General features: G+C 39.8%; 1 protein-coding gene across 6 annotated transcripts in view; it reads right to left on the bottom strand.

Annotated features, from left to right (window-relative positions):
- The window catches only part of SNX24 (sorting nexin 24), a 90,641-nt gene that overhangs the window by 41,176 nt on the left and 34,537 nt on the right, over positions 1 to 14,928 (bottom strand). For 5 of the 6 annotated variants that reach the window (XM_063319706.1, XM_063319707.1, XM_063319710.1 and 2 more), the window contains one exon: positions 3,048 to 3,131. The exons of the other annotated variant lie outside the window; for it this stretch is intronic. In XM_063319706.1, coding sequence (XP_063175776.1) covers positions 3,048 to 3,131 — 84 coding nt within the window. The remainder of the gene's footprint in view (positions 1 to 3,047; positions 3,132 to 14,928) is intronic. 6 annotated transcript variants of the gene reach the window in all.

Here is a 14,928-nt window from a genome sequence, read left to right as displayed (position 1 = left end):
TTGCCTCGGTCTTTAATAATACTGATAGACCTTGGGCTGCCCGGTCCCCTGAGTTGGAGGGCCATGACTGTGGGAACAGTGAACAATTTGTGGACCATTCAGTGCCCGTTTGTGAACACTGAAATTGTGAGGAACCAGCTGTATCAGCTGAATGTTCACAAGTGCTAATGGGATTCATCCGAGAGTTGGTGGAAGAAGATGGCAAATGTTACAGCAAGACCCCTCTTGATCATCTACCAAAGGTCTTGGGAATTTGCGGAGGTCCCTGCTGACTGGGAGCCAGCCAGTGTTAGTCCAATCTATAAGAAGAGCGTGAGGGAAGACCCAGGGAACCTGGGGTTCAGACCTATTAGTCTAACCTCAGTACTTGGAAAAATTTTGGAGAAGATTATCCTGGGTACTATTGAAAGGCATTTCAAGAATAAAACAATTATCAGGCACAGCACCCTTCTGGACGAGTTGTCCAACTGTGAGATGATCAGGTACGCACTGCACTGGGTGAAGAACTGGCTGAAGGGCAGGGCTCAGTGGGTGAATGGGTAAATGGGGCTACTTCTGGTCGGCAACCAGTCACCAGTAGTGTTCCTCAGGACTCAGTCCTAGGGCTAGTTCTGCTCAATATATTCATTGATGACCTAGATGCAGGAGCACAATGCACCATTACAAAGTTTGCTGATGACCCCAAACTGGGAGGTGCTGTTGACTCTCTTGAGGGACAAGATGCCTTGCAGAAGGATCTAAATAGATTGGAGCACTGGGCAATTATCAATGGCAATTATCAATAACAAGTCCAAATGTCAGATCCTGCACCTAGGACAGAGTAAAGCCGGGCACAAGCATACATTGGGAGAGAAGCGGCTGGACTTCTCAGGCTCAGAAAGAATCACTGTGCCCTGGCAGCCCAGAGAGCAAACTGCACCCTGGGGTGCATCAAACACAGCATGGCCAGCCGGTCAAAAGAGTGATTATCCCGCTGTATTGAGCAATAGTGCAGCCTCACCTTGAGTACTGTGGGCACTTCTGAGCCCCATAATTTAAGATGGATGTGAAGCTCCTTGAACGTGTCCAGAGGAGGGCAACAAAGCTGGTGGAAGGGCTGGAAGGCATGCCCTCTGAGGAGCAGCTGAGGACTCTGCGTTTGTCTAGTTTGGAGAAAAGGAGGCTGAGGGGTGACCTCATTGCCCTCTACAGCTTCCCAAAGAGAGGAAGAGGAGAGGCAGGTGCTGATCTCTCCTCCCTGGTATCCAGTGACAGAATGTGTGGGAATGGTTCAAGCTACACCAGGGGATGTTTAGACTGGACATTAGGAAGTATTTCTTTCCCAGGAGGATGGCAAAACACTGGAACAGGCTTCCTAGAAAGCTGGTCAATGCCCCAACCCTGTCAGTGTTTAACAGGCATTTGGATGCTGCCCTTAATAATGTGATTTAACTTTTGGTCATCCCTGAAGGCATCAGGCAGTTGGACTACATGATTGTTTTAGGTCCCTTCCAACTGAATATATTCTATTCTGTTCTACCCTGTTCTACTCTATCCTGCTCTATCCTACCCACAGGAGACAGTCTACTTGGGTAGGGTGCGTTTTAAACATATAAGTCTTGATTTTCCCCTCTTAATGTTTCCTAACTTATTTTTGTTGTATAATTTCTACTCGCCTGCTTTACTTTCTATTGCAGGATTATTCTCATATGTAAAATAAAGCACACATATTGCAAGGCTTGGTGGTGGGTGTGTGAGTTGTGCTACTGATTCTGATACTGTTGCTCATGCAGTATCATATTTAATGCAAACACAAGGGAGAAAAATATCTGAGACGTACATGAATTGAAACACTTAACAAGGAAATGAGTATTAAAAAGTGGCAGCTAATACCACAACTTGGGCAAGAAACAAAAAGGCAAGAAATACTGCCATATCTTAATTACAGTGCAGTAAAGCAAAATATATTCTTTTCCTTTGAACTTTTGAGGGCTAACACACAGATGGGTCTGTAGTTGCCTGTTGTTGACACAAGTTTGTTTATATCCATACATCAAATAAGGCTGGCAAAATCCACCCTCACTACCACCAGGACAATGCTTGTTCCCTGAATAAGATGATTCCTGAGCTGATTCAAGGCCACCAGCAAACATGCTGGTGTGGGTAAGCTCCTCTGACACTGCAGTGGCAGGAACTGTAAATGCCCATGCTCCCCTCTGTTGGTTGCAGAGGAAGCTTTTCCATACTGAAGGCAAGCAGCACCAGTCGAAGAAGTTGAGCGTGCACCCATAGTCCACTGCCACTGAAAGCTACAAAGGAACAAACAGCCCCATTGCAGCCCCATTGCTGGCAGTGGGCTCCAATGCTTTTCTAGAATCTCCTTCAGAATACTTGGCCTCCATAAGGCAGAAAAAAATGTAAAACTTGCCTTTCAGCTGCACAACTGTATGGCAGCATTCAGTTAAGTCTGGAGTGCAGAAATCATAGTTTTCCTTCAACAGTGATCAAAACAGTTTAAAGAACTCTTGAAAGTACTGAGTTCCCTTCTACATATTAGCACCATGATTCAGTAGACAAGTTTAACAGAAATTTTTTATCATGTTCATTGTATGAAGAGCAGCTGCATGAGATGATCTACTCCCTTTTTTCCATTTCTAGTTTCCTGATATATATAAGTTGTTTCCAGAGCTTTACATAGAGCAGGTAAGCAACACAATTTACAGAACTAACAAATTATTTTCCTAATTGGGTAAAAATGAAAAACGTATTTATTTGGTGTAGGAATGTGTCTTATTTTGTGATTTTACAAGAAAAACATACTACAGACAGCATTTTAGCAACACAGCGTGTAAACAATAACCAAAAAGGAGAGTTAGTAACATCTGAGAAGTCATCATTCCTTTCCACAAAACAGAGAAGAAACTGAATTAGTTGGGAACTCATTTCCAGAGACATGGCTCATAAAATGAATTTAAGATAAACCATGTATTGCAACAATTTCAAGAGAGAGGAAAATATCACAACTAAGGCAAAACAAAGTTACATCTTATAAAGAAAGAGATCACTACCTTTTTATGAAGTGCATGGAATTCACTATACCTCTTCTCCACAAAGTGTTTCCTTCCACTCATTAGCACCTCTATTTTAAAGACCTGAAAATTATAAATAATAAAAAGGAGATTAATGTACTAGTACAAACAGTTCTGTGACATGGCTGTGACTGCACATTTTACCACAGTCATTTCAGTAGGCGGCCCCAAAAAACCCATGACGACCCATGACCATGTGCAGAAGTACAACAATGGGAAGTATGGTCGAATCTTCTGTTAACAAGTTTGTTCAACAAACATACAAAAAGACAAGTTAAGCCTGGACTGTATACTGTACATTAAAAACTAAGCACTAAAATATTCCCATTCAAAAATACTTAATATATTCTGAAGTAGTTAAAACAAAAGATTAAAACAAAGGATGATAAGAACAAAAGAAAAAAAGAAAAGAAATGAAGATTCATTCTTTTTCCCCTCTTACAATACGGCACACTAACACACTCACACATATTCAGGAAGAGCTGGATAACACAATGCAGTATGTTATGCATGGAAAAGGAGAAATAAATGCAAACAGTGTATCATAGGTTAATTTCCTCCTAACCTACAAATTCAACTGTAGCCTCAATTGAGCTTGTGCTACTATCTACACCCTAAGGAAAAAAAAAACCAAACCAAACCCGAAACATTGCAAATGCTTGTTTTCTTTGTATGATACATGTGACAGCTTTTGTTGCTGCCTCTGGAAGGTTGAAAGGCCAGGAGAAGCAGCTCTCTGGATCCACTAATTAGTAGTCACTAACATGACATTTTCTTGATTCGCAGGTCACTGGGTCAGTTCTGAGGGCAAGTGATGAGAAATACTTTCAAGTACTCAAGAAAACACGGTCTATTAAATGAAGACAAGATCAGCAGAAAAGCATACGGAAAAGGTGCCTGGTCTATGTAGGAGTTCTTTGTTTTCTGTTTTGCTCAGAAAATGCTGGAAATAATTATTTCCAGGACAATGAGAGATGATGTTCAGGATAGATGATTACATCAAGACCCAAGACTTAGGCCAAATAAGAAGTTATTTGAAATATATTTGCAAACTGTATTTATGCCTGAATGCAGAAAAAAGGGGTTTTTCTGTCACACTATACCCAGCTAGCATTGATCAGAGCAAACACACAGGAACCATACTGGATAAACACTTTCTATTGTCTACTAGAACCTGCCTTTCAAACAGGTCAAAATGCTATGGTTTTCACCCACTAGCCAAACCACATTAGAAACAGACAGCACTTTATTTAATCCAGACTGAAATGCGTCTACCTTTGTTTGAATGCAGTATGGATGGGACTGCAGTCATTTCACACCAATGTTTACATTACCAAAATTAGTTCAGATTGTTGTAATCCATCAAAATAACTTGTGCCACATTGTACCTCTTTGAAAAGGACTATTTCTGTGTCCTAATCGCTGTGAGCAGATGACCTTATTTGGGTGTATTGATTTTCCCCCCCCCCTATCTATTTAGACTATTTTGGGAGAACAGCTATTGGCTATTAAACAATTTCCTCTACATGTGAAAAAACTCCAAGGCACCCTTAGGAATATGTTGTAAGTTCAGAGTTGTAAAGAGAATCACATGCAAAGAAAAATCAATGTAGGCTTTTTTCTTTAGTTGAGACTTAACATCCTAATTATATGAGGGGAAAACATTATTTACATCATTATTCTACACACTGTATGAAATAAATAGTTCTGCAAGGAACAAAACGTTTTGGATTGTACAGGAAAGCCATTGTACTGAAATAGTTTCAAGGATACCTTGGTGGGAAGAATGGTTAACCGAATATAAAACTAGTTAAGTTAGAAGTGACAACAAGTCACTAGTTAAGGTTCTGCAACAGTTCTGAATAACTTAAATCTCCAGCAATTATAAGCGACTCCTAACACCCACTTACACCTCAGTCAGCTAAGAGCCTCCACACCACTGTTAGTTTAGCGTTTTGCTGGCTACAGGGTTTGCCAAGCAATTTGGAGAAGTCTAGGGGGCTCCTGCCTCAGCTGTAAGCACTCCTTTGACAGGTAACTTTCTTGTGAATCATGGCTTGGCTTGTGCGGTCCCATTTTGATTTTAGTCATATATGCGCAACTTCAGAGAAACGTCTTTCCCTCCGAAAGTCTATAAACCTGTCATTTCATAAAGGAGAAGAGTTGGAATATGGGGAAGAAAGGAAACACAAAACCCTCTGTAGACTTTCTTCTCAAAGCACGTATCTATCTTGTTCTGTGTTTCATCACTGGTTAAGGAACTACAGAAAAGTCTTCCGAACACCGGAAAGTACGCAGCATTTATTCAGCCTCCTTTTTAATCTTAGCAAAGTTTTAATTAGTTTGCATAATTTTTGCTAATGACACTAAAGAATATACTTGCCAGTTACTTTTGCATAAGATGTGAGAAGAGATAACCACAGCTTCCTGTGCACTTGTCCTTCCCAAAACCAGAAATCTGCTACCTTTACACCTTCAACTGTTTGCAGCAGTACAGAGGTTTTAACTTTGCCTCCTACCATCCAAAGCCCTTGGATCCAGCTCTAGCAGACATCTAAAATTTGCAAAGCTGGACAACAGATCTGCCCTGCAGGAAGACGAAAATTACTGTTTGAAAACAAACCCCGCAAGTGGCATTTCTAATCTACTCACTGTGGCACCTATATTTCATAAATTTAAAGCAATTTGTGATAAGTAAGTAGAAAATCTGTATATGTTTTTGTTTAATGCAAATCTAAGTATTAAACTGATTTACAAAGTAACTTATATAGCAGAAATGCAAGTAAGTGAAATAACACGTATTGTGCTTATGAACTTGACGTTATTACATGATTTTATTTAGACAGCATAAATTCCAGGTTTGCCTCCTCACTGTTTACCAGGTCACAATTCTCAAGAGCAAACGAAAAGCACAGAAGTGAGTTTCTGTGCCACTACTTCGTATAACAACATGGCTTTGTGTGAAAGACAGAAAGATACATTAGCTTACGAAAGAGATAGGATCTTTTCATGGATTCAAAATAGCTATAGACAAATCACACACAAATTTAACTGAGCAATTGCAGGCCCTGACAGAAAAACAATGTAAGGAAACTGGTGAACATAGATGAAAGTGCCAAAATAAAGACGGAAGAACTATGGGGGAAAAATGCAACACTGCAAGGAAATTACTTTTCTTGTAAAAATGTTCATGTTCTATGAACAGATAACTCTGAAAAGACATATGACTTTTTATAAGTGACAACTAGTTAAATGAAAAATGCAACAATTAATCACTGAATAAGACAAGTGAAATGCTTTTCCCATAGTCATTGAAATACCAGAAATTACACTACACTGAAAGATTTGCAGTTCATCCTGAGTAGGACACAAGGGACCATAGATATGAAGACACCAATTAGAAAACTCTTTACAAGTACCGTGAAACTAGAAACAACTCATCTTTCTTGGGTTACTACCACAACAGTTAATGATGCTTGTACAAAGCCAGAAGATCATTATCCATTAAAAGCATTCTTCCACCAGAATTTAACCCACATAAATGGTGTATGGGACACGCACCTTTGGTTTGGATGCCAGTACAAATAATGTTGATCTTTTGCCTAGCAGAATCACAGACCCGCAGGTGCTATTCATAACCATCAGAACCATGAAGGAAACTCTTCAAGAATTCCTAAGGTTTTCATTAAGGAGATAGTAAAAACTTTCACGTCTGCCCACAAAACAGGTTTATGTACGATACTTCTCAAAAAACACCTTTCTTCCCTCTCTTCTTCGCCTCCACTTTATTCCAAACATATGGATTATATTCAGATCTTGGAAACTACTTTCTTACTTTCTTATTGTTCACAAGTATGCTTAATTTTGCCATTTTCCCGAATTTATCAGTTTCTCACCACTAGCAAACCTCTAACTAAATGATCCTTTTTCACTATTTTCAAGAAGAATACCTACTTTTCTCTTCCTGCTGCAGAAACTGGACAGTACTACTAAATAACTAAATTGGATTATATACGGGCAAACAACTGGTACTCTATCACTGTGAACTTCCAAGACAGAAAGCACAAATGCAAGTAAATAGGAACCAATAAGACATACAAGAACGACCCCTGCCTTCCTGTAAACCCACTAGTGTTTTAAGTGCACATCAAGAACTGTGTGCTAAATAACACTGATACTGCCCTCCTTCAGTTCCTACAGATGTCAAATGCTGACACTGGATACAAAAGGATAGCTTTTATTTGATGCAAAAACATCCAGCTCAAGTAACTTTGTCTCAAAAACCCCAGAATTAACAGTTTAACAAAAACACACAGACAAGAATGACAAACATGACCAGGAGTATGGAGGAACACTAATGAGAACAGTAACTTCTCAGCTTGGTTTTCTATTACACAAGAAATACACAGATGGTACTTTTATATTCCCTCATGAAAATTACACTAACTACATGGCTTATAATTATGGTAAATTAATACCATCATATTGTGTATATTTATAAATGGAAAAATGAATTGCAAAATATATAAACTTCTGAAAAATTACAGTTAAGAAAGAGATTTTGGGCAGCCTTGTTTAGAGTGAGAAGATACAAAAACCAGAAACAGAAAAAGAGAAGTTTACAAAAAACAGATACATTTGTCTAACATTGACCAGGAAAAAAAAAACCAACACAAAATTCTAGTACTGTGCTTTTCCCTCTCAAGACCAAGCTTACCAACACTAATTCTATTAAATATGTTACTTACAGAAATAAATATATCCCTTTAGATGCTTCAGTATGCTTGACAGACTTTTGTCTGACAAACGGCTAATGCATTCAAAGTGTCAAGAAACTCAACCTTAAACCTTTGTCGTGGCTGTACGGAAGGAATTCCAGAGCAAATGAAAATGACAGCTACGGTCCATGAAACACTAATAGGATTTCCACGTGTTTAGTGTTTCATTGTTGTTCAGACAATGGCACATTTTCTGTCTCAGCTGTGCTGTGACTAGAACAAGACCACGGCATATAGTAGAGACCAAAGATGACTTTAAACCTATTCCTATCCAACTGATGCAGGGAAAACGATAGTCCACAGAATCAGTAAGAGCAGCTGGGTGGTGGTGCTAACCAGAGCTGCATGTAGCTTCAGCAGCAGTTCAGTATCTCAGGGGTGTAAGCGCCTCATGGCAACGCTCCATACTTCTGAATGCCCTCCACAGCAAAGGCGGAGACGACGGTACTCAGAGCCAACTCAAACTTCATAGCAGCCTTGATAAAACTGAATCTCGCTATCCCCCAAATGAAAACAAATTAAGTTATTCTGACTTCATCCTTTGGAAGGGGGGGGCAGCAAAACTCAGTTCTACAGTGGGTACAGTGCAGCTTAAGGGTGCAGAAACAGGCTTGACATGGGTCACAGCAGCATGAGGTAAGGGAAATCTCCCTTTTTCTCTCCTCTCCAGCCATATTCGCCTCAGCTCTACTTCTCTCCATCTTGCACCCACCACTTACTTTGGGTCATTCCCACTATGTCCACTTGCTGAGATAAGACCTTCTGTGCCTTAGGTAGATTGCTTATAGTCATATCTTTGCTTCCTCCAGTAGCAACTGCTCTCCCCACTCTACACAAGCATCCCCTACACAAGCTCCTGCACGGTCTTCCCATGAGGAAAGGGCCCCCTTGCTGCTGCAGAACTGGGAAACAAGTTGGGGCACAGCTAAGAGGTTTAGAGGCAGAACAGCCCTGAAGAGCTCGGTTTGATCCTTTTGGTTTTGCTGAGGCCCTAAGAAGGGATGAAAGTGGCTGTAAGAGGTAGTAAAGGAAAAGAAGCAAAAGATTAGGTATTAGAAACTGAGAGTAATCAGTGTTGGGGGGGGGGGGGGGAGGGGGGAGGATGAACAGGGACAATGCTGAAAGTCATCCATCCTTCCTAGGCGCAGGTCTCACATGTGCTAAACTCTTCTTGCTGATGGCCATGAGAGCAGGCTGAAAGCAGGAGCTGCAGACAGGCAGCTCAGGTAGCGCAGACGTTTGCAGCACTGGTCCTCACAGGCAGGCAGTGGGCCCAGAGCTAGCACTGCCTCTCTGCAGACCTGGGCAACTGCTTGTTGTGCCTGTGCTTTGACCTACACAGCTCTATTCAACACAAGTGTTCACTTTTTCTGAAGGGCCTCAAAGAGATTGAGGTCCATTACATTATCCATTACAAGATGCACTTATCTTACCTAAAGTCAGTTCAAAAACTGGGCTGGACCCACAAACAGCCCGTTTCTCCCATCCCAAGCACTCTCATGTCTGTTATATGAAATCAGAGTCTTTCACTTAATCCCAACTACAATGTACAATATTAAGTTACAGCACAAGAAAAAAGTACAGTTTTATTAACTATGGAAATCAAGGCTTGGCATTATGCAATTATGACATCGCTTTGTCCAGAGTCTGTGAAGGAGAAAGACCATGTCAGAGAAGTGAAACATCCACTGCAGGATTTCCAGATAATATTCCCAACAGCTCCAACCTCTGTGAAGCAGTTACCTGACCTCTCCTGGCCTGGAGAAGTAGCCTTACTGTTTTTATAATACAATAAACAGATTTTCTACTGTGACGTAAACACATTGAGAGGACAAGTATATTTTTTCACTGACTCCTTCTGTTAAAATGCCATGTTATTGCAATCTAACTTGGACCTTCATTACTAAAAAAAAAAGCTGTGTACCTAAGAACAATCAGAAGCACAGATTCTTACAAATGCGGCTCCTACTTCAAATGTCTCCTTAGTAATTTTATGTTACCTTCAGCCCTTTATTTACTGAAAAAGCTGCCTCTTCACTAACACTTAGCAGTGTAACGGGTACCAGTACCTACCCAAACCAGACTACAGTCTCTTTGAGAGCCTTTCAGCATGCAGTTTGTCTTTCCCACCAATACTACAAAATAATTAAGGATATTCCCTTTCCTATGCTCTTTTGCAGCATGGTCCTCCTCCACTCATAAAATGGCAGTGTTGGTAGGAATTATGTACAAAAGACGTGCATAGGACTCGGGGGTATTCTTCTGAAGATGGCCTTTGAGAAGTGTGTCATATTTCTTAGGGTATAGAGGAAAAGGTAGTAAAACAATTTATACTGCAACCCAGTCAGACAATTTTGTAATTCCTACAACATGGGAAGCTCGAGGGAGGCTTCTACAGAGCTGTCACTGTTGAATGAAAGAGTAGCTGACATATAAGAGTAAGTAGTTTTCTGATTTTTTCAACTCTCTTTAAACCAATCTTTTCCAAACACATGGTTCATAAAATCCCATAGGAACTTCTCTGTCATTTCCTGAAAAATAACTTACTTGGCTTTCCAAGCTAAAAAGCCTCTCCCTTGCCAGCAAAACACTGACTATGGAAATCTAATTTGTAACCAAACCAAGAAGCTACAAGACCTGACTTGCTTTTGGTATTTTTCTTTACTAGCCCTGCAGAGCTCAACAGTTACACAGATGACACCCTTTTAAAAACTCATTGTCACTGCAGTCACCTATTTGGCTAACTTCCTTAGAATTAAACTTAAGGAAAAATGTGTTGGTCTTTTACTGAAAAAGGGAAAAGTTTCTAACACATGCTAATGCCTACAGCTACACAGACAAAAAAATTAGCCTGCTCTGCTCTATTTGTCCATCTGGATCATCTCAATGTCTCTTATCGGAAGTGTTCTACTAATAGAACAACCATAAACCTTTTTATGGAAAAGAAGAACTTTCCAATAGAAATAGTACATTGAGATAAAATTGAATATTACAAAAAATAACTGATGGCAAAAGTATATTTACATGAAACGGAGGAATTCCAAGCTTGATGAAATATAAGGACTCTTCTATTTTGTTACAAAATCATTTGCTGTTTTATCTGGAGAGTCTATAAAGAGTCCTCTTCCGTCTCAAGGTGGGACGCAACTCCTAACCACAATTAAAGTGCCCCCATATTGCAGCCAACTAGCTGCAAGAAACCCCTTTTTGCAAGAAGCTAGACACAAGACTATGTTTTTTCTGGAAACTTTAAGTCTGTGTTTGTTTGCACTTGTATTTGCTGTCTGCAGAACACCTGGGCCACCTAAGCCCTCCTAAGCACAGATGTTTTGTTTACAAACAAAAATGTCAAATGGCATCAAAGAACACATTAAAAAAAGCATACACGCAGCAGGGTCATGAGCATTACAGTTCAAAAGAGCTGGCTTTGTACTGTCTCATATTCCATTGCATGTGAATTTAGTCTTTTCCTCTGCTAGTGACTAACTAAACACATATGAACATGAAACATAACAGTATTTAGTCAAGTTACAGTATATACAAGCTATTAAAAATCAGCTCCACATTCTTCATGGTGAGTAAATACCAGGCGAAAGAAATACTGTATATCTACCTTACATCTTTTCTTATTAGGGTCTCTGCGATAATCCATCTGAGAAGTCTCTGCTTCTCTTTACCTGCCAACATAAGTAGTTCATCCAAATCATTTTTCAAGAGCGGTAGTCAAAGTAGTCAAAGGAGGTTGCCTTTCTGAATGTCTGTGCAGTTTAGCAAAGATCCTTCATGTATTACATTTAAATATTGGGATTAGCCTGTCTTCAGCCCCAAAATGGAGGATTCAAATGCTATTCTGTTAATACTGAAGATAAGCATTTTCAGGCACTTCCTTTCAAGGAGTTAACTCATCCAAACTTTCACTAAATTAGCACTGGTCTGCCTTCCAAAATGGAAACCTAATTACCTCTGCTATTGCCTACAATCTGTGTTATTCTTACATGAAACTGACAGCATTATTTCAAACATCAGCAAACATCTAAAAAGAAGAGTCATTGTATCAATTTATCAAAGAATGCCATCCTGCTCACCAAAGGTTTCTCTTGCCAGGTTAATCTATTTTGAATAGTAATTCAAAGTGGCATGAAGAAATAAGTTCAAATGGCATAAGGCAGTTTTCACTTCTTACTGGACTAAGCCTGCTGTGACTGAGAGAAGCCCTAAAACAGGCTACCAGGATGTGGTTATCAATACATCCAGCTGCAGACAACCAGATGGTTCTTCATGTGGAGGGAAGATGGAGAGAATGGAAGCGACAAACTCGGCACAACTACTGAAGAAAACAGAAGAGCAGCTATCGCTAACGCTGCCCAGAAATAATAGAATACTGTGCCCAAATTAAGACTTTAAGTTTTTAAGCTTCTGAATTTACATGCTGTGACTAACAGAGCATTTATGTTGTAGTTGGCCTGGTGGTCACAGTGAACGCAGATATTCCTGAGCCAGATTTAAACTAGTTCAGGTACTGCTGGCAGCAGCGTGGGTAACACAAGCTGCAAAACTCGTGGCAAAGTCTGGACAAAGCGGAGTACCGAGGGGGGCCAGCCTGGCTCTCTCCTGGTTACATCTGTGGGAGCTGCAGCCAGCGAGTACGGGCATCCCACAAAAGGTAACAGGGTGAGTGTGAAGTTCAGAGGGATACAGGGTTCAGATTTGACTTGAACACAAGGGAAGAGAGAAAAGTATTTCCTAATTTGCTTCCCTTAGAGTTACAGTATAAAACACAGCAAGTAGGTGAATCTCAGACACTTCAGGTAGAACAGCAAAAGAGCTAAGACAGTACAGAATTTAACTCAAACACCCATGTCAGAGAAAAGGCAATATCTGAACGTTTATGGAGACTACACCTAGTGCAATTATGTCAACATATTGCATAGGTTCAAAAGCAGCAGTAATACTAAGACACACCAACACCCAGGATAATATATATAATTAAAGTATCCTATTAGCAATTTTGCAATGCAAGATTGAATAACCTATCAGAGAACACTGGTTGGGCAATTAAATATTTATCATTTCAAAGACAATGAAAATTGATTCAGTGAGAATTATGTTAATTTGCAACTGGCCTCTCAATCACTTGGAAGATAGCGAGGCAAACATCGAGTAATTACATGCCTGCACATGTATTCAGCCAGATAAAGTATTACGTATCCAACACATTTCAGGAAGATTTTAAGTAAGTTATAAATTGAGTCTGATGCTGGAAACGTGGAAATAAAAGCATGCATATTGCAAACAAAGCGTCAGGAAACAGATGATTGAAAATCATGCTAAATGTTTAATTGCTCACTGTCACTTGAACTGAAGATAACATTTGAGGAGATTTGTGCCTTGTGTTAACTAGAAGCATCAGAGTCAAAAAACATCATTCATAGGTCTAAAAATCTGTGACTGTCTTTTCATCAAAGAAGAAAAAAATTAAAGACACAGCCAAGCACAGGCTACCGAAGGACTAACTTGGCTTGAACCCTTCAGTAATAAAAGCTAGTAGATTCCTGAACACAGCACTGTGAGGAAACAATATCCATAAACTCATTTTTAGCTGAAATGTCACATTTCATGTCCTGGTTCTTGGCTGTAAAAGAAATATTCATTTACTGTACTAGAAAACTCTGTATGTTCACCACCTGCAGATACTAACCAAGTCCCCTATACACACAGACTTAAACCCCTACATTCATTTGGACAAACTCAAAAGTACTATCAAGAAAAAAAATGGCAGATAGCAATAAGAAGTCACTACAGATATCACTCCTTCCCTCATTCTGAGGCTTCAAATTTTCTTTTTGCCTTTTTGTGAACTTAGTGAAAACTTCATTCCCCTACGCAAACTTCATCGGATCTTGGCATTTTCCTGGTTCTCACCTTTTGTACTGAACAGAAAAACTTTTGCCTTTTCTATTCACACAAAACACTGCCATAAATAACGTCTTCAAATATTTTTGTGTTACAAAGGGTCTATTATTGTCTCCAGTGCCTGCCTGCAGAAGGAATGTAACCTTTCCTTAGTTTACTTTAAAGTCTTAGTTGCACCAAAAGTTGATTCTTCTATGTATTTACAGAAAGTTCCACTCTCTATTTACAGGGCAGAGGAAATGCAACTTACCTGATCCTATATGTGTATGAGGTGCCATCTTAACTCCAACTGCCTCAGCAAGCAACTGCTCATCTTTCTGTGCAGCCTCTGTCCCTACGTACCTTTTCTGTCACTTACACATGTGTTTCACAGGTAAGAAATCTGAGAGGATAATGAAGGGACATTCACCTTGCATCAGCCAATTCCTCACCTTCCTGTTTCACACTGCAGCTCGCAGACTACTGCTATTTTTAATTAACATCTCAATAACATTTCAAGAGGACCTGTGATGGAGTTAATTTAATAAAATACATTATCAGAGTTAATGGCAGTGCTAGGAGTAATTATAATAATCTAATATTTTCCATTACAAGACTGTTCTCAGTTACTTATAGTTTTGCCAACCTTTAATTTTTGGGCTTAGATTTTCCATATCAGGTATGTGATTCAGACAGAAAATATTTTTAGAAAGTTACAGCTGAGACAGTCCAAACACATACTTAAGGAAAAATATATTTTACTTTACCCATGCCAAAAAAACCCAGTCAAAAACCCCAAACCTAACCCAAAATAAAACCCAAACCATTTCACACAAGTTCCCCCAAGACGCGGACAAAGACCAGGAAGACAGCTGGGAGGCAAATCTGGCCAACCCATAAACTTCTGGAAAAAAGCCCAACTCCTAACAGAACTTTGCGGGGAGTATGTGAATAATGTAGGTTTTCCAATGGTATCAGCACTGCTGGTGCTTTGTTGTTTCTACAGTGTGTCCACGCTGACTGAAAGTTTATGGCATCTCCACAAAGTTAGAGCAAATTTTAGGCCTACAGAATACTCTTCTACAGTTCAGGAGATGATGTTGGGGAGCAGAAAAAAGACTAGAGAATGTTTTTAAGTTTTTGTAAGAAAGAGACGCTAGACAGAAATCTGCACTATGGCGTAGGGGAAC

This window comes from Chroicocephalus ridibundus, chromosome Z, assembly GCF_963924245.1.
Source record: "Chroicocephalus ridibundus chromosome Z, bChrRid1.1, whole genome shotgun sequence".
NCBI lineage: Eukaryota > Metazoa > Chordata > Aves > Charadriiformes > Laridae > Chroicocephalus > Chroicocephalus ridibundus.
Note: the sequence above shows the minus strand (reverse complement) of the source record. Positions and strands in the feature narration are given on the sequence as shown.